Genomic DNA, 19,966 nt, shown 5'->3' on the forward strand with positions numbered 1-19,966 from the left:
GAGCTGAGTAATGTTTTCTCTGTTCATAAGTACCAGGTCCAATATTGCCCCTTCCCTTATGGATTCCATTACAATTTGTTTGAGGAAAATCTTTTGAAGGGAGCCCAGAATTTCTCTTTTTCTAGCTGTTTGCACAGATGGGATAATCCAATCCATATCCAGCAGGTTAAAATTGCCCACCAACACCACCTCCCACACCAACCTTTTGGATGTCTGATCCAATCTTTGTTGGAGATCTATAGACCCAAACCAGTGTACAACTAAGAAAATATGTTGATTGTTCACAAAACCCTACTGTTCCCAACTACTATGTTAACTCCATTTGATTGTAAGATAATTGCATATGTTGGATGATAATTGCAGATTTGTAAACAGTTATGATGGCTCTACCGAATAACGGTATATAAAATCCTACAAATAAATAAATAAATAAATAAATAGACTGAAGCGCCATCTCCCTTTTCCAAGATAACCCACAGCATCACCTCTCTTCTCCATTCTCCCTGCATTTTAGTTGTTCTGATAATATTTTTATGTAGAAAAGGTAATTTTCAGAGCCTTTTCTGTGTAAAACAGTGCTTTATTCATCGAATGGGGCTTTTAGAAAATTGCCCACCTACATGCATGTAAAAATGCACACGTAGGCCTCTATGGGTGTACTTTTGCCTATAGTGAGAAGAGGATTCCCAAGGATGGGATTGGGGAATTGACTTTGCAGCAATACAGGAAGTTGCAGAATTACCTCCACAAAGCTTCTCATCCCTTTTTTCTGCCATCCTTTTCATTTCTGAATAGATTGTAGCCTGACATGGCTATATCCCATTCACGAGTCTCAATGAGCTACATCTCTGTGATAATCACAATATCTAGATGTGCTTCAGATCTTGAATTTTATTGCCTAGACTATGAGCTATTTTTCCATGCCTTGTCCATATATTGTAATTTCATATCTGTTCTCCTTATCTACCTGTTATTTATTTTAAAATGTATATACTGCTTTATCCTTTAAAAGAATAAACTCAACTTCATTACTTCTCATGTTCTGTTTGCTATAGGGGATACAGTTGGGGAACAGAAAACAGCATCAAACAATAAAGCTTCATTTCCAGAGACAGGCACCACATACACTCAACCTTTACAGGTAAGAGGCAAAACTTTCAAGTATGCTTAGTGGTATATCTCAGAATGACAGTTAAGCAAGCTAGTTACCATTTGTAATTCCTTTACATGACCTTAAGTAGCACATTTTTACCCTTACCATCCAAACAAAGGTTTAAATAATACCAAGGCTCCGATTATTAATAAACAAGTCCTTCTCGGAGCCAAAGAGAAGTCAGCGCTGTGGAGAATGGCATTTTAAAATGAATTAAGCCCTTTTCTAGGCTAAAAAAAGAGGCTTTGTACATGGCTAAAGAGCAGATATGTCAACTGTAATAGAATTAATCTATTTAAGGAACTAGAACTTTCATCAACTAACCCAACTGTCACAATTTAGTCCTTAGTTAAGTGGGAAGCAACAGACTGTGATGCTCTTTGAAATCCAATATACATGCCTTTTGAGTCTTAACCATTAATTGTAACTTTTATACAATAGCTAGGATTCCCTCCCTTCCAAAGGTTGTGTGGTGTGCACCTTTCATTATAATCACACACCCAGTTTAAAAAAACTTCTTCCTACTTGTCAGAGCTGTTCATATGTCACGTGATATCTGCATGGATTTCAGTTATGAATCCGCTCAACAGCACTCCTGTCTACTTAGATAAATAATGCTGTCTGCTAAGATAAATCAATCTTTCAATAACTTAGGGATAAAGTAAATTCACAACAAAAACAGAGTTCTTATTTATTTTTAGTGCCAGTTGAAGTATCTAAAAGCATTGCTAGTACTCTTGCTTTATTAAGGCCCTTGGATATTCAGCTATGTCCCGCTCTTAAATAGTATTGGATTAAGTAGAACAGCAATGCACAGTGCATCATGGTGTCTTAATGATCAGTACTGTCTAGTGGGAAACGCCCACCCACTCTGCTGGCTGTTATACTTGCATAGACTCTTAAGAGCCTCATTCCTTGCAGCTTTATTCAATTAGGGTTAGCCCTTCCTCAGTTGATCTCACTATAACTTACCTAATGTAATTCAGTCGGGTCCTGACTGATTTAAGTCAAAGCTTCTTATTTGCTTTTTGTTTGTGTGTTTTTCCATCTTGACTAGATTGTAAGCTACAAGGAGCAGAGACTGTCTGTATTTCTGTACAGCACGGCATGTGCCTGGTAGTGCTATATATTACCTGTGTTCATTTAGCGACTGAGGTTTCTACTTCTTAGGATTACCTATGATGGGAATGCTGCTGAGGTAGTACTCTTATGCTTTTGGGAAGGGGAAACTTAAAAGTGACATCTAAACTGAGAATATCACAATGATGCAAGCGCACCTTGACTATTGTGTGCAATTCTGGTCTCCCCATCTCAAAAAAGACATAGTGGACATAGAAAAGGTACAGAGAAAGATGAGAAAAATGATAAAGGGGATAGAAATGCTAAACAGATTAGGGTTCTTTAGCCTGGAGAAGTGATGACTAAGAAGGGATATGATTAAGATATATATAAAATCATGAGTGGGTGAAACAAGTAAATAGGGAACAGTTATTTACCCTTTCAACAACACTAGTTCTAGAGGACATTCCATGAAATTAGTTACTGATATAATTAAAACAAATTGTAGGAAGTATTTTTTCACTCAGTGCACAATCAGCCTATGGAATCTATTGCCAGAGGATGTGGTCAAGGCAACTAACATAGTGGGACTCAAAAGAGGGCTGGACAAGTTCCTGAAGGCAAAATCCATAAACATTTATTAACCAGGTAGACGTGGGAAAGCCAGCACTTATCTCTGTGAGTGAGATACAAGAAATAGATCAACTATTTGGGTTCTGACAGGTAATTGTGACTCAAACTGGCCAGTGTCGGAGACAGTATGCTGAATTTCATGGACGTAGGTCCGACCTGACACTTTTTCTGTTATGTTCTTATCAGTGGCCAACCCAAAAACAGGAGCTGAATTTGCTTTCACTGGAACTGAATCCTATAAACTCATACATATAACATTATTGTTGTGTTGACTTTCATTTCTTTTATTTCTTATATACTACCATACCAGGTACAAACCTGCCCAAAACAGTGCTCAACATTATTAAAGCAATATTACAATTATTAAACAAAAGCAAAAAAAAACAAAACATAAAAGTTTGTATGAGTAGATTTAGCTGAATTTTCAGCTATGCTTTTAGCCAGATAAGTGCTGCTGAATAGCCAGATAAAGATAACAGGATAAATGCTCACGTAGTTTATAGTCCTTGTTTAATGTAACTTACTGCTCTCTTCTGATTATTTTGTACTGTTCCATTTCTGTTACAAGTTTTCTCTATCCCCCGTTCGATGTAAACCGATCTGATATGGTATTTAACCATGAAGTTCGGTATAGAAAAATGCTAAATAAATAAATAAATAAATAAATGTATGTATGTCCCTGGTTATCTTACTTGTTCAGTGGGTTTTTAAATATCAGCCCCTAAGGTTTTTCTTCCCTTTTGTGTCTAGTAGAAAAAATCTTGAGGTCCATATGTAGTAATTACTGTGTAGAGCAGGATGAAAGTGAAACCTAATATATTCTTATAAACAAAATGAGAATGTGTATGTATTCATGTGTATCGTGTTTTAGGACATTTCATAGGTATATTTTTAAAATAGTACTGAAAATGTTTAGCATTCTTGCTTTGCTTCCTGAACAACACACTACCACTAGAAGCATTAAATAAGATTTCCATAGATGAAATCATGAGAAGGGTTACTAAAATGGTACATCATCTGTACCATATGTCCTATGAGGTGAGACTTATGAATACCCTGGAGAAGAGGTGGCAGAATGCAATATAATGGAGACTGCATAATACCTCAGTGGTAAAAATAAAGCAAAAGAAGTAAACATTTTCCAGTGGAAAAGAAATTCTGGAACAAGGGGTCAGGTATGAAGCTGGAGGGGAGACCCAGGATTAGCATAAGAGCATTTATTCACAGAAAGTATGGTGGATGCTTGGAATAGCCTCCCATTGAAAGTGGTGGGGGAAAAACGATAACAAAATTCAAGAAAGCATAGGAAAAGCACAGATGAACTTTAGTATTAGGGAAGCAATGATAATGCTAGAAGTCAGTCAAGTAGGATGTGTGATATTATAATAGAAAGGAAGAATGGGCAAGCTAGATAGGTTGTAATGTTGTCATCTGCTGTTATATTCTACATTTCTATATTTCTCCATGGACAAGCAAGATGAGTCTGCCAACATGTGCTGAGAACATAACGTTTACTAGCCAGAGCTAGAAAAGTCAACTTTAATATGTGGCTCAAAACATGATGTAAAGAAGAAGGTTTTAGAAATATTGAGGACTGGGACCATGTATGCAACGGTAAAAGATGGTATGATAAAGATGGTTTACATCTGTCCGTGGCAGGAAAAAGGTTTCTAAATGAGAAATTCAAGTCATATGTCATCAGGCATTTAAACTAGAGGATGAGGGTGCTAGAAGGAAGACAATAGAATTAGAATGTCACTCTTGACAAATACAGGAAGTGAGTATAGAAATTAACAAAATTAATCAGCTCAATAGTCCACTCCTAAGCAAAAGAGCCAGGAAAAGCAGCAAGCCAAGAAAGAATAACTGGAAAGCTATAAGCACAAATGCTCATAGACTGGGTAATAAAATCCCAGAACTCTTGGCCCTAATGGTAGAGGCAGACTTGGATACTATTGAGATTATAGAGACATGGTTCAGTTTGTCTCATGATTGGGATACAACCAATCATGAGACATCATTTCTGGCCTTCTTCAACAGGCTAAAACCTGTTGAAGAAGGCCAGAAATGACAGAAAAGGGGGAGGAATAGCTCTCTATGTCAAGAACAATATCCAAGCATTTGAAATTCCAGATATTTTGGAAAAGAAGGAAGCACTGTGGGCTGTATTAAAAAGAGATAATAGCACATCTGTCTACACTGGTGAAGTCTACAGGCCTCCAATTCAAACAGAGAAACTGGTCAGAGATCTGGACAAAGACATACAAAAGGTGGGAAGGAAAGGCTAAATGTTGCTTGTCAGTGATTTTAATCTGCTGGATGTGGATTAGAGTATCCCTTTTGGAACATCTGCAGGAAGTAGAGAAATGGTGAATCCATTTCAGGGGGTTTTACTTAGGCAAATGTTGATAGAATCCACAAGAGGAAAAGCAATACTGTGCATGGTACTTACTGTGATGATTAAGAGATGTGCTTAAGACCCTGCACAAAAAAAAAACAAAGTAGAAGCTTACAGTTTTTTGGTCAAGGTTTCTTTAACTTGGCAAAGAGAGCTTAAACTGCTACTAGGACTTCATTTCCCAAAAGTCTACACAAGGCAGTTTCTGGGTAATTCAGGCAGGGTGTGGTCAGATCTCCAATAGAAGCTGTACTCCTGGGGGAATTCTGCGCTACTGCGGAGCACAGAATTTGCGCAGAATTCCCCCCTGCGCAGAATTGCCATTTTCTGCACAGAATTGCCATATTCTGCACAGAAAATAGCAGAGGAGACCTCAGCATGCCGCGAACGGAGAGCGTCTCACAGCACACGGGACGCTCTCCGTTCGCGGCGAAGATGAAAGCCCGGCGTGCCATTCACAGCGAAGATGAAGGCCCGGCGCACCGTTCGCGGCGAAAAGGGAAGGCCCCCGTGTGCCGTGAACGGACTGTGCTCCACTCAAGGCGAAAAAGGAAGGCCCCCGGGTGCCACGAACGGCGCGCCGGGCCTTCATCTTTGCCGCGAACAGAGCCTGTCCCGTGGCACATGGGGGCCTTCCCTTTTCACTGCGAACGGCGCGCCGGGCCTTCATCTTCGCCACGAATGGAGCACGTCCCGTGGCATGCCGGAGAGAGAGAATGTGTGTCGGGGAGGGTAAGAGACAGCAGGAGGGTGTGAGAGAGAGCATGGGAGGTAAGAGAGGGTGGGTGGGGGGATGCTTGAGTGTGGGTCTCAGAGAGAGGGAGCCTATATGAGGGGATGGGGATGCCGGTGAGAGAGAATGTGTGTGTGAGAGAGGGGAGGGGGTGTGGGGGAGGGTGAGAGACCGCATGGGAGGTAAGAGAGGGTGGGTGGGGGGTATGCTTGAGTGTGGGTTTCAGAGAGAGGGAGCCTATATGAGGAGATTGTGAAGGACTGTGTATGTGTGTGAGAGATTGGAAGCTCGTGTGTATGAAAAAGGGATTGTGTGAATGTGAGGGTGCTAGCCTGTGTGAAGGGATTGTGTATGTGTGAGACAGAGCCTATGTGAAGGGCTGCGTGAGAGAGAGAGACATAGGTAGCCTGTATGAGGATGTATGTGTGAAAGAGAAAGGGAGCTTGTGTGGGTGTGTATGCAAGAGAGTGGGCCCTGTATGTGGGGATGTGTGTGTGTGTGCGAGAGAGTGAAGGAGCCTGTATGAGGGTGTGTGTATGTGGAAGGGACACTCTTACAGTGAATTTCTAGTGAAATTCTGCTCAAAATATTTAAAATTCTGCAACTTTAAGTAATAACTTTTTTCTGTAATAATTTAAAATGTAATTACTTAAAGACTGTCATGTAAATTGTGTTATTTTGATCAATATAAAGTTTGCAGACTTTTGCAGAATTTTCAGTTTTTGTGCGCAGAATTTTAAATTTTTTTGCGCAGAATTCCCCCAGGAGTAAAGCTGGCTGCCACATGAAATAAACAAGGCAACTTTAGCAAGAGGCAGAAGACCAGGGGAGCTGAAGGAATGGAGTCAATAGAATACCTGAACCTCCCAAAGCCAAGCCATGGAGGAAGTCTCTGAGGGAGAGGAGCCAGAACCAGCTGTATAACAGCTCCAACACTAAAGTTAAACCCTCTTTCTCTGAAAAACAGTTAGTGATCAGAAACTAGTTATTGGGAGCTTAAAGGAGAGTTTCAGAAGGCAGAAAGAGGGGAAATATTGTGGGGCTGAAGTGTTGCTGCATTTCATGTATTTCAGTAAGCTATTGTATTAAAACAGAGCTGGCTACCTGATTTAGGGAGATTTGTTTTAAAATACTGCCTTCAGTTGAAAGGAGAAGCTAGAATAGCCGGCTGTTTGCCTCTCATGAGTTCTCTTAAAAGTAGAGGTTTGTATGCTACCTCTTAGCTAAAACACTATCATCCAGTTTGATGAACAACTGAAAAGTGATAGAGAAAATGTATTAAGGAAACTTAAGAACTCTAAGGCTATTCAAAAAGTAGTTACTTTGATGTACTTTTCGGGTCAAACCCTGGAAACATTTGGATGGCTAGAAAAGTGTTAAAGAAAATGTATGGGGATTGAACTGGCATTAGCTAGATGATTTTGATTATGAAGAATAAAAATTGCTATGGATTGCATTTGAGCTGCACTAGTCATTATGTGGAAACTAAAAATAAACTTAAGAGAAATATAAGGAGAGTTATTTTGAAGTGTTTTCTTGTTGGGTGTTGGTTTGCAACTATAACAAACACTAACGGGCCGATTCAGTAAAGTCCGCGGGAGAACGGGCGAATGCCCAGGCCACTCTCCTGTGCGCGCGATTCAGTATGCTAATTAGGCCCGGCGGTAAAACCAGGTAAAAGGAGGCGCTAGGGACACTAGCGCGTCCCTAGCACCTCCTTTTGGACCAGAGCGGCGGCTGTCAGCGGGTTTGACAGCCGACGCGCAATTTTGCCGGTGTCAGTTCTCGAGCCCGCTGACAGCCACGGGCTCGGAAAACGGATGCCGGCAAAATTGAGCGTCCGGTTTTCGCCCCGACAGCCGCGGGCCGACTTCAAATTTTTTTTTTTTTTAACTTTTGGAAAGTTTCGGGACCTCCGCCTTAATATCGCCATGATATTAAGTCGGAGGGTGCACAGAAAAGCAGTTTTTACTGCTTTTCTGTGCACTTTCCTGGTGCCCGAAGAAATTAGCGCCTACCTTTGGGTAGGCGCTAATTTCTGAAAGCAAAATGTGCAGCTTGGCTGCACATTTTGTTTTCTGAATCGCACGGGAATACCTAATAGGGCCATCAACATGCATTTGCATGTTGTGAGCGCTATTAGGTTCGGGGGATTGGACGTGCGTTTTCGGCCCCTTACTGAATAAGGGGTAAGGGAAAACGCGCGTCCAATGGCGGGTTAACAGTGCGCTCCATTGGCCCAAAAGTGAATTAAGAGTACAAAAGGTACAAAGCCTAGATTTATAGGCCAGTGTCCCAGATTAAATGAGGGTAGTTTAATGGCAGTCCTAGACCAGATCTACCTGACCTACTAAATGGATAGAAGGAAACTACTGGCCTAAATCATAGAGGGGCAGATTTTCAAAGCCCTACGCAAGCCGGGCCTATTTTCAAAAGGCCCAGCGGCGTGCGTAAAGCCCCGGGACGCGTGTAAATCTCAGGGCTTGAAAAAAGGGGCGGCGAATGGGTGGGGCGGGGCCGGAGCCTCCAGGCACAGCAGCCATTTGGTACTGTACCCGGGATCGCGGGTCGGCCGGCGCACACAACCTAAGTCTGCCCAGAGGCAGGCACAACTTATAAAATAAAGATTGGGGGGGGGGTTTAGGTAGGGCTGGGGGGCGGGTTAGGTAGGGGAAGGGAGGGGAAGGTGGAGAGGGGCGGAGGGAACGGGGAAAGCCATCGGGGCTCCCCTAGGGCTCAGCACGTGCAAGGTACACTAGTGTGCACCTCCTTGCATGCACCGACCCCGGATTTTATAACATGCGAGCGACTGCGCACGCATATTATAAAATCGGGCATATATTTGTGCTTGCCGGGTTGCGCACACAAATGTACGCCCGCAGGTGTACGTCTTAAAATCCATCCCAGAGTCTTAAATGAGAGTGGATAGAGGCAGCTGTTAATACTAGGGGAGCTATATATGATAGAGCAAGAATTATGGGGAGAAGAGCTAAGGTAGAGAGGCCTGAGGACAAAGAAAAGTATTTAGCCATGACTTGAGGCTTTGATTGCAGTTGACTACCTGTTTGTGCTGGCCTAAGTTATCCTCCACTTGAGCCAAGACTTCTGAACATCCCAACTGATAAACTATAATGTGCCCTTGCACCTGGAGCCACACTGCACTCACAAATGGAGGCAGTATTTCTAATGTCCGGGTAGGTGCTCAACTGATCACTAGCAGTCAGACAGTATGGTGTGATATAATGGCCAAGACAGAGAGAAGTCAAACAAAGATCAAGGTCTTGGATTTCAAATATACGGACTTTGGTAAAATGGAAATGCGTCTTGAAAAGAAACTAGAAAGCTGAGAGAAGATAGGTGAAGTGGAACAACAGTGGACCAAACTGAAAGGAGCTATAACAGCAACAAATCTTTATGTAAGAAAAGTAAACAGAAGTAAAAGGAATAGGAAACTGATGAGGTTCTCCAGGGAGGTGGCTGACAAAATATAAAGGCTAAAAGATCAGCATTCAGAAAGTACAAAGAAAGTCAAAAAGAGGAACATAAGAAAAAATATCTGGAGAAGTCGACAAAGATGAGGAAAGAAATCAAGATAGCAAAATCTTAACTGGAAGAGAAGATTGCCAATGAGGTGAATTGAGGTGACAAAATATTTTACAGATATATCAGAGAAAAGAGAAAGGGCAGAGGTGGTATTGTAAGATTGAAAGGATATGTGGATCAATGGGTGCAGAAAGATGATGCAAAAATATTAAATAAATACTTCAGCTCAGTGTTCACTAAAGAAGACCTTGGAGAAGCACTGTTGCTGGTTGGAAGAGTAATAATGGGGATGGGGTAGATACCACCTCATTTACAGAGGAGAGTGTTTTGGGTGGGACTAGCGAAACTGAAAGTATACAAGGCCATGGGGCCAGTTGAGTTACATCCCAGGATATTAAGGGAGCTCAAAGATGTCCTGGCAGGTCCACTGAAGGATCTATTCCGTAGATCCTTGGAGACAGGAGTGGTGCACGGGGATCGGCGTTGCCTGTTCCTTGGCGTTCGGAGCAAGTCTCTGGAAGTCTTCCCACTTAGAATGAGAAAGACAATCAACAATCTCGTTACAAAGGCTGGGAACGTGCCTTGCCCACACCAACATTTGTAACTGCAAACACCTCAGAACCATAAACCTCAGGAGCTCCGCAACAGGGGTGCACCATGCAGACTGCATGGATTAAGTGTCACACCAGAATTTCACCCTTCTGTTCTCAAGCCATTCATGCCAACGATGGAGCACTACCACAATTGGCAAGCATACCAGAAAGATGTTATTAGCCATGATCCCTGATCCCACTCAATTGCTAGGTCACAGGATGTGGGCTTGATGGACCCTTGGTCTGACTCAGTATGGCATGGTGCCACTCTTCTACCTTTCAATCTATTCTGGACACAATTTTTTTTGCCTAGAATGTCCAGGTGGTTTGGAGCTTGGAGTTCCTATTCTTGCTCCCTCAGAGACTTCATTCTGTCTCAGTCTTTTAGTTCATTATCACTGTAGGTGATATCTCTGTTTTTACAGAAACTGTGTGAGGAGACATTTGTGAGGTTAATCTTCTTGTGGCTGCTAAACAAGATGGGGAGCCTCCAGCATTCTTCCACTAGCTAGTCTACTTTTTCAGTAGCAGTCATTAATAGGAAAACCAGATAATCAATAGGAGGAGGGACATAAAGATCCAACAATGTCCTAAAAGTTCAAATACAAAGTTTTATTGTGTACTGGCAAGCAAAAAGTTCAGTTGTCAGCATCAAACCAAACAGATTGTGTCAATAGATTCACGGCCCCCCGACACTGGCCATGTTTCAAAGAGACTGCGTTGGGAGGGAACCCACAAGTAGTTAGAAAATCATCTAAGCAGAGAGTGGTAATGTCAAAAGTGCTGAATCCCCAAAGTTTTGCAATGTCCACTTACATATTGCTTGGCATTGCTAGTTTCACTGAACATCCTTTTAAACAGTGGGCCTGCATGATCTCCTCCTGCTGCTTACAGCAGGTTGTGGTCAGTTAAAAATCCAGTAAAAAGGGGAGTCACGTGAGGAGGTGAGCTTAGGTGGATGCACACTCTTAAGCTCCAGATTCCATCCTCTCTAGTTTCATACCAGCGAATCCTGCCTAATTTTTATTTTAGAAGGACTTTAAGGGATATCCTGATTCATTCCATTGGTTTTTGCAAAACGAAATGTCCTCGCGATTGGGGAAAAAAAAACAAGAAAGAACACGGCTCTTCGACATTAAAATGACTGCCACCAAGGAAAACCTGACACCACATGTGTTAGATGAACAAACAGTAACCAAGCTGACAATTGCAGTTGTGGCAGCACTTCACAGCAAACTAAATTCCATTTCACTCCAAATTGTTGATGTTGAGCATGATCAAAGATCTGAGAACCCAACTTGAGATACTGTAGGGGCAAGTGGGAGTGGTGGAGGAAGACATGATGGGCCTGCTGACTAAAATCCGCACTCTTGAAAAAGTGGTCACAGATCAAGAAGAAAATATTGTTGACCCAGAAAACAGATCAAAGAGAAATAACCTTCAATTTGTTGGTATTATAGAGACAGTAACTGACCAATAATCGCTGACAACATTAGAAGCATGGTTACCTGTAGATCTTGGCTTATCTGACCTCCAGGGTACTTTTAAAATTGAGCGTGCACATCGTGTTGGGAATAAAGTACCGGGTCAAGAGAGATTGCAAGTTGTCATTGCTAAAATCTTTAACTTTGCTTATAAAACGGTGAATTTTAAAAGCCCGCTGCATGCCAGAATCAGGAGATTCATGTGCATGTAGGGTTTACACATGCCCATTACCCTTTAAAAGTCACCTACATGTGTGTGTATCTCCCGTTGCATGCACATATCACTCAGAATCAAAAAGAGACACGGTGTGGGTGGGGCCAAGAGATGTGTGTGCAGTAACATGGAATAGACTTAGTTTTTGGGTACTTGCCAGGTTCTTATGGCCTGAATTGGGCCTCTGTTGGAAACAGGATGCTGGGCTTGATGGACCCTTGGTCTGACCCAGCATGGCATGTTCTTATGTTCTTATATCTATGCGCCTGGGCCCACACCCAGGTCTAGTGTCATGTAAATTTACTTCTGCTAAGGAGGAGGTGTAAGTTTAAACAAAAAAAGCCATTTCTCAATGGTTAAAGGGTCTGGGGTAACTGGGGGTAGTGCAGGCTATTAAACAGGGGGGTTTGGAGGATTAGTTCTACACTGGGTGAACAGGTAGACAAACTTGTGAAACTGGTCTTAGCATGGACGCACGCAGGTTATAAAGTTCCCGACTTACACAGCCTAAACTCAATTTGTACGTTTGGGCACGTGTACTTGCAAATTATGCGCACACATACGCACTCAATAAATGGTACCGATTATCCCTTGTTCTCCGCGCCAAGGCTATTTTATAATGTATGCATGTATGTGCACATATGTTATAAAATGTCCATGTTCCTCGGGGTGCACCAACACGTGCAGCAACATGTGCCCACATGCCCCTTTGAAAATTACCGTCAAAGTGTCTGTGTTGCAGGCTTACCATAAAAAGAGAGAGATAAAATATCAAAACTGAGTCCTAATTTGTCAGGGTTTTTCTCAAGCAGTTTCAATGAATGCTACCATAGTAGTATAGCAGTAGAATGTTCTTTACTGATTTAAAAAAAATGTGCTTTGAAATTTTGTACTGGCGAGCCTTAAACTCTGGCACAGTAACTCTGTTTAGCTCTTTGATTCAGTTGCAGTGTGTTGACCTTTTGGATGTATGATTTCCTACTCCCACACTGGTTTTACCAGTATTTTTTGTAGGACATATTCAGAGTACGTATTTTGACAGCACTGGAAGTATGAGGCAAATGGAATAAATAGATGAGAAGTGTGTAGAATCAGTAAGACTGATGCAGAATATCAAATTTTCTAGTGTAGCTGTTACGATCCCGGTCACTAGATTAGTGACCGGGCGCTTACCTCTCGTCCCCGCGCTGCTAAACGCCGGGTCCAGGGCCCTCCGGTCCGCGTGGCAGCGGCGTCTCCACGAGGGAGACACCGCCGAAGACTCCTCCCCTCAGCGGGGCAACGCGCGCGCGGGGAACGGCGTTTTCAGCTGTCAGCACCCGGATGTGCTGACACGCCCCCCATGATGTCAGACGCCGACCGGGAGATTTAAGCAAGGCACTTCTCCTTCCAAAGTGCCTTGCAACGAGGTTCCTTGTGGAGTGCCGTTGTCTTCGTTCCTGCCGGTTTCGGTTCTGCTTGCCTGCCTGACTTGATCCCTGCCTGGTTCCTGGACTTCCGTTTGCCTTGTGTTTCTGCCTTCGCCTGACACTTATCTGCCTTGACTCTGGTTAGTGACTCCGACTCCTGTTTGCCTGCTGCCTGCCTTGACTCCGGTCCGTGACTCCGACTCCTGTTTGCCTGCTGCCTGCCTTGACTCCGGTCCGTGACTCCGTCCACTGTTTGCCTGCTGCCTGCCTTCGACTCCGGTTTGTACTCTACTCCTGGGTGTCTTCGCCTAAGTCCCAGCGGTCCGGGTTCCTACGGGCTCCTCCTGGGGGGACCTCGGACTTCCAGGGTGAAGACTCCTAAGTCCTAGCGACCCGGGCTCTCACAGCTCCTCTGAGGGAGTCACGGGTTTCCAGGTGAAGCTCCGTTTGCCCAGTGGGAGTTCTGCCTCCCGACTGTACTCTCGGGTCAGTCGGCCTAAGGATCCACTTCCGGATTTCGCCCACCCTAACAGTTTGCAAGGCCATGGATCCGGCAGATCTCGCTGGTCTCCAGGCCATCCCAGGATTGGCTCAGCGCTTGGTACAACAACAACAAGTACTGGATTCTTTGGTAGCCACAGTGGAGCGGATGGCTACTCGTATTTTTTATTTTATTTATTTAATGGCTTTTATATACCGACGAACGTTGGGAACATCTCATCGGTTTACAGAGAACACAAAATTTAGCAACAGGCTTTACAATTAACGCATGATTATATGAAGAACAGTTAAACCAATAGTGATTACATATAATAGCTTCGTTTTTACAAGTAATATATGGGTAAGGAGGGTAGGTAAGGAAGGTTAGCTAACTTGGAGGAGCAGAAAAATCTGAATATAGGGGGGATATCTACATTTATAGGGTAAATATACATGAGTATGAGATTATATCGTCCTTTGTAATCTCCTTATTTACACTTAATGGAAAGAATGAGGGAAAGGGGGAATATGTACAGAGGAAAGGAGGTGGAAAGGCAAAGGGGAGGAAGGGGGGTGGGGAAGGGGAGGAAGAATCAATGGAAAGGATGGAAGGGGAGGAAAGAGTCAATGGAAAGGATGGACGCAGAACCTCCGGTACCAGTCCCAGTGGTTGCACCAGCTCCAGTGGTTACGATTCAGACGCCCACACAGCTTCCCGCTCCGTCCCGTTATGCAGGAGATGCTAAGGGGTGTCGCGGTTTCTTGAACCAGTGCTTCGTGCGATTCGCCTTGCTCCCCAATCAGTTTCCAACGGACTCAGTCAAGGTCGCTTATATCTTTTCCTTGCTGGATGGGAAAGCCCTGAATTGGGCCTCCCCTATGTGGGAAAAGAGTGACATCACTCTCACTAATTTGGATCTCTTTGTGGCTGGGTTTCGAGCAGCCTTCGATGAACCCGCTCGTCAAACCTCTGCCACGTCAGAATTGCTACAGCTCCGACAGGGAGGCCGTACTCTGGCCGAGTACGCCCTAGAGTTCCGCACTCTCGCTCTTGAAGTAGGCTGGCGAGACGATGCTCTTCGTGGGATTTTCCTCGAGGGTTTGGCGGGCCGGATTAAGGATGTTCTGGCCGCCAGGGATCTTCCCGAGGACTTGGACGCGCTTGTTGAGCTGGCTGGACGTATTGACCAACGCCTACAGCAAAGAGCCAGGGAGGTGCGTCCTCCACGACGCCTGTCTCCATTAGCCCCGGCGTTCTCAAGACCGCTCACACCGGCCCCTAGACCTTCCGGGGCTTCGGCCGGTTCCTCTCCCGAAGCACCTATGCAGTTAGGACGAACTTCCCTAACTGAAGAAGAGAAACGCCGCCGGCGCACATTGGGGTTATGCCTGTATTGCGGTGGAAAGGGGCACTTCCTTTCCCATTGTAAAGAACGGCCGGGAAACGCCCACGCCTAGGAAGGAAAGAGGAGTACCTCCTGGGCTGTTTTAATGCTGCTCCTCAATGTACGGTACCGGTAACTCTGAGGGTCTCAGAGGATTCTTTTTCAACACAGGCACTGATTGACTCCGGGGCTGGAGGTAACTTTATCACCCGTGAGCTGGTACAGCAACTTCATTTGGCTACGCTACCCCGTGATCCTCCGATCCGGGTCACCTCCATTCAGGGAACACCTTTGCCTGGTAGTATCTCTGTGGTCACCGTCCCGCTTACACTCCAGACTGGTCTTTTACATGAAGAGGAGATCTCGTTTCTTGTTTTGGAGAGATCAGTATACCCTATTGTTCTGGGTCTGCCATGGTTGCAACTACACTCTCCAGTAATTCGCTGGGATAATCTACAGATCACTCAATGGAGTTCCCATTGCCTTCAACATTGCATCAAAACCACGGTGGTTCCGCCTATCTCTTTGGCTCATGCTGGAATATTCCTTCCAGATCAGTACAATGACTTTTCTGATGTTTTCTCCAAAGAAAAAGCAGAGTTATTACCACAACACCGTCCCTTCGATTGTACTATTGAACTTCTTCCTGGTATGACTCCACCACGGGGTAGGGTGTATCCTCTCTCGCTACCCGAGACAAAAGCTATGTCCGAATATATTAAGGAGAACCTTGCCAAGGGATTTATCCGCACCTCCAAATCGCCTGCGGGAGCCGGATTCTTTTTTGTCGCTAAAAAGGATGGATCTTTGCGACCCTGCATCGATTACAGGGGTTTAAATGCCATCACCAAGAAGGACCGGTATCCTTTACCCCTGATTCCTGAGTTACTTGATAAACTTCAGGGGGCTAAGGTGTTCACGAAGTTAGACTTAAGAGGAGCCTATAACCTGGTGCGCATCCGTCCCGGGGACGAGTGGAAGACCGCGTTCAACACCCGGGACGGACACTACGAGTACTTGGTGATGCCGTTTGGCCTATGTAATGCGCCAGCGGTATTCCAACATCTCATGAACGAGATACTCAGAGATTTGCTCAACTCTTGCGTCATTGTATATTTGGATGACGTCCTTATTTTTTCACAAGATTTGAACACCCATCGTCAGCAGGTTCGACAGGTACTCCAGATCCTGAGAGAGCACCATCTTTACGCTAAGCTGGAAAAATGTTTGTTCGAGCAGGACTCGTTGCCTTTTTTAGGGTATATAGTGTCCGCTACAGGATTCAGCATGGACCCTGAAAAAGTATCCGCCATTAAGAAGTGGCCTCAACCGGTTGGTCTAAAGGCACTGCAACGCTTTCTAGGTTTTGCAAATTTTTATAGACACTTCATCTCCGGATACTCTCGGCTGGTAGCACCATTGACCGCGCTGACTAAGAAGGGTTCAGACACACAACACTGGACTCCAGAAGCCTGTAAAGCTTTTCAGGATTTAAAGGATGCATTTCTCTTGGAGACCTGCCTCCGCCATCCTGATCCCCTACGCCCTTTCATAGTGGAAGTAGACGCTTCTAGTGTGGCGGTAGGAGCTGTCCTGTCTCAGTACTCCAGTTCTGGGAAGTTGTTACCCTGCTCCTATTTTTCCAAGAAATTTACGTCGACCGAAAACAACTACGGGATAGGCGATAAAGAACTCTTGGCCATCAAGTTGGCTTTCGAAGAATGGAGGCAGTGGCTGGAGGGAGCCCAACATCAGATTACGGTATATACCGATCACAAGAATTTGGAGTTCTTATCACAGGCCCAACGCCTCAACCCTAGACAGGCTCGCTGGTCATTGTTTTTCAGCCAGTTCGATTTCATCCTCAAATACCGGCCGGCATCGAAGAATCTTCGGGCCGACGCATTATCTCGGAATACCATTTTCGAGGAGGAGGATGAACCTCCGCAATATATCATTGACCCGGCTAAAATCGTTATTGCTAGCACCTGTATATCTTCAATCAACAGAGTGGTGGTTCCTCGACGAGATCGGAGGAAAGTCCTGGAATGGGCCCACGACTCCCTTATGGGGGGCCATGCCGGCCAGGAGAGGACTAAGTCTCCTGAATCGGTACTACTGGTGGCCTCGGGTGCGACAGGATGTGCGCGAGTATGTGGCTTCTTGCCCCGTGTGTGCCAGACAGAAACCGCTGGTCGGACGACCATGGGGTCTGCTGCAGCCTCTGCCTATTCCTACGGAACCTTGGACCCATATTGCCACGGACTTCGTGGTAGATTTGCCTCCGTCTGAAGGTCACACAGCGATTTGGGTTACCGTGGACCGGTTCTCAAAGATGGTTCACCTAGTACCTCTACCCAAACTTCCTTCAGCTCCAGAGTTAGCACATCTATTTACTCAACACATCTTCCGAGCACATGGACTCCCACTGAGTATTGTGTCGGATCGTGGATCACAGTTCACCGCCCGCTATTGGCGTGCTATTTGCAAGAAGTTTGGAATTCAGTTAAATTTGTCCACCGCATTTCATCCTCAAAGCAATGGACAAACGGAACGTATGAACCGGTCTCTCAAATTGTTCCTTCGCAGTTTCATTTCCGAAAAGAAGGACAATTGGGTCTCTCTATTGCCTTGGGCCGAATTTGCATATAATAATCATCAGCATTCCGTTACAGGTCAGACACCGTTTCAGGTCGTCTATGGATGACATCTCCAGCCTCCGATTCCACTCCCTTTGGAAGTTCCTTCACCAGCAGCCCAGTCTGCGGCTTCTCAGCTTCACCGACTTTGGGAGACTCTTCAACAGCGACTCTCCGCGGCAGCTCAGAGGACACGTCATGTGGTGAATCGCCACCGACGACCTGCACCAACTTTGGTGCCGGGTACTAAGGTTTGGTTGAGTACCAAAAACTTGCACTTCCCAGGCCGCACTCGCAAGTTAAGACCTAGATTCTGTGGTCCTTTTCCTGTGGCGGAACGGATTGGCATGGTATCCTACAGGTTACGTCTTCCCTCGTCTTTGCGGATACACAACGTCTTTCATGTATCCCTGCTGAAACCAGTAGTATACTCTCGCTTTCATCAGCCTACTCCAGATGACATCTCTGCCTCTTCTCCCGGAGAACCTGTCTATCAAGTACATAAAGTATGTGATGTACGCTTCGCTAACCGCCGTTGGGAGTATTTGCTGTCTTGGGAGGGTTGTGGATCCGAGGAGGACTCGTGGGAACCTGCACGAAATATTTTGGACAAATCCTTGTTGACTCAGTTCCACCTGTTACGATCCCGGTCACTAGATTAGTGACCGGGCGCTTACCTCTCGTCCCCGTGCTGCTAAACGCCGGGTCCAGGGCCCTCCGGTCCGCGTGGAAGCGGCGTCTCCACAAGGGAGACGCCGCCGAAGACTCCTCCCCTCAGCGGGGCAACGCGCGCGCGGGGAACGGCGTTTTCAGCTGTCAGCACCCGGATGTGCTGACACGCCCCCCATGATGTCAGACGCCGACCGGGAGATTTAAGCAAGGCACTTCTCCTTCCAAAGTGCCTTGCAACAAGGTTCCTTGTGGAGTGCCATTGTCTTCGTTCCTGCCGGTTTCGGTTCTGCTTGCCTGCCTGACTTGATCCCTGCCTGGTTCCTGGACTTCCGTTTGCCTTGTGTTTCTGCCTTCGCCTGACACTTATCTGCCTTGACTCTGGTTAGTGACTCCGACTCCTGTTTGCCAGCTGCCTGCCTTGACTCCGGTCCGTGACTCAGACTCCTGTTTGCCTGCTGCCTGCCTTGACTCCGGTCCGTGACTCCGACTCCTGTTTGCCTGCTGCCTGCCTTGACTCCGGTCCGTGACTCCGTCCACTGTTTGCCTGCTGCCTGCCTTCGACTCCGGTTTGTACTCTACTCCTGGGTGTCTTCGTCTTCGCCTAAGTCCCAGCGGTCCGGGTTCCTATGGGCTCCTCCTGGGGGGACCTCGGACTTCCAGGGTGAAGACTCCTAAGTCCTAGCGACCCGGGCTCTCACAGCTCCTCTGGGGGAGTCACGGGTTTCCAGGTGAAGCTCCGTTTGCCCAGTGGGAGTTCTGCCTCCCGACTGTACTCTCGGGTCAGTCGGCCTAAGGATCCACTTCCGGATTTCGCCCACCGTAACAGTAGCAGATATAAATAATGTATTTTAAGAATGGCTGCATGAAAACATTTAGGTCCTTTCATAGTCTTTAAAATGATTATACAGCATGCTCTATTTGTTTACTATTCAGCAAACTTCCATAACATGCTACTGTGGTAGAACCTATGTCTTTCTCTGAGGATAATTTTAGAAGCCAGTTACCCAGGTAAATTGCCCATTCTTTATATGACTGGGGTTCCTACTTTCTGCCAAAGTAGGAATAGACATTCCTGGGGAAGTGTTCAGGGATGGCAAATAACATGTATAGATTGCATTTTCAAATCTACACTTGTTATCTTCAAAGGAAAAAGTACCCATAGAAAAAGTAGGTGCAAATCTCTGTGGGTGTATTTTCACAGGGAAAGTATGCTTGTACTTTACCTTTGAGAAGTGAGCAAAGCTCATGAACTTTGCATGTACTTTTGAAAATTGATCCATTTATGTAACAGTTTAAAGAGCACTGTCTACTTCTCTTTTTTCATGATAAATAAGTAATGGAAAAATGTAGTTTCATTCTCCAACACAGATTGTAATATTGACTAGTTATCCTAATGGTAAAGTCCTAGTGTGAAGTATCATTTTACTAGACTATCACTATTCAGATTTGCCCCTGGAGTAAGTAGAAGAATGATTGGAAAAAAGAGCAACATGAATGCTTAGTAGTTCAAGCTGCTTTTTGCCCAGCAAAATGAAAAGTATCCCCTGACTAAGCAATCATGTTTAGCCTGA

General features: G+C 45.1%; 1 protein-coding gene across 2 annotated transcripts in view; it reads left to right on the forward strand.

Annotated features, from left to right (window-relative positions):
• The window catches only part of UMAD1 (UBAP1-MVB12-associated (UMA) domain containing 1), a 303,924-nt gene that overhangs the window by 272,604 nt on the left and 11,354 nt on the right, over positions 1 to 19,966 (forward strand). For both annotated transcript variants that reach the window (XM_029588947.1, XM_029588948.1), the window contains exon 3: positions 1,056 to 1,141. In XM_029588947.1, coding sequence (XP_029444807.1) covers positions 1,056 to 1,141 — 86 coding nt within the window. The remainder of the gene's footprint in view (positions 1 to 1,055; positions 1,142 to 19,966) is intronic.

This window comes from Rhinatrema bivittatum, chromosome 2, assembly GCF_901001135.1.
Source record: "Rhinatrema bivittatum chromosome 2, aRhiBiv1.1, whole genome shotgun sequence".
NCBI classification, from domain to species: Eukaryota; Metazoa; Chordata; class Amphibia; order Gymnophiona; family Rhinatrematidae; genus Rhinatrema; species Rhinatrema bivittatum.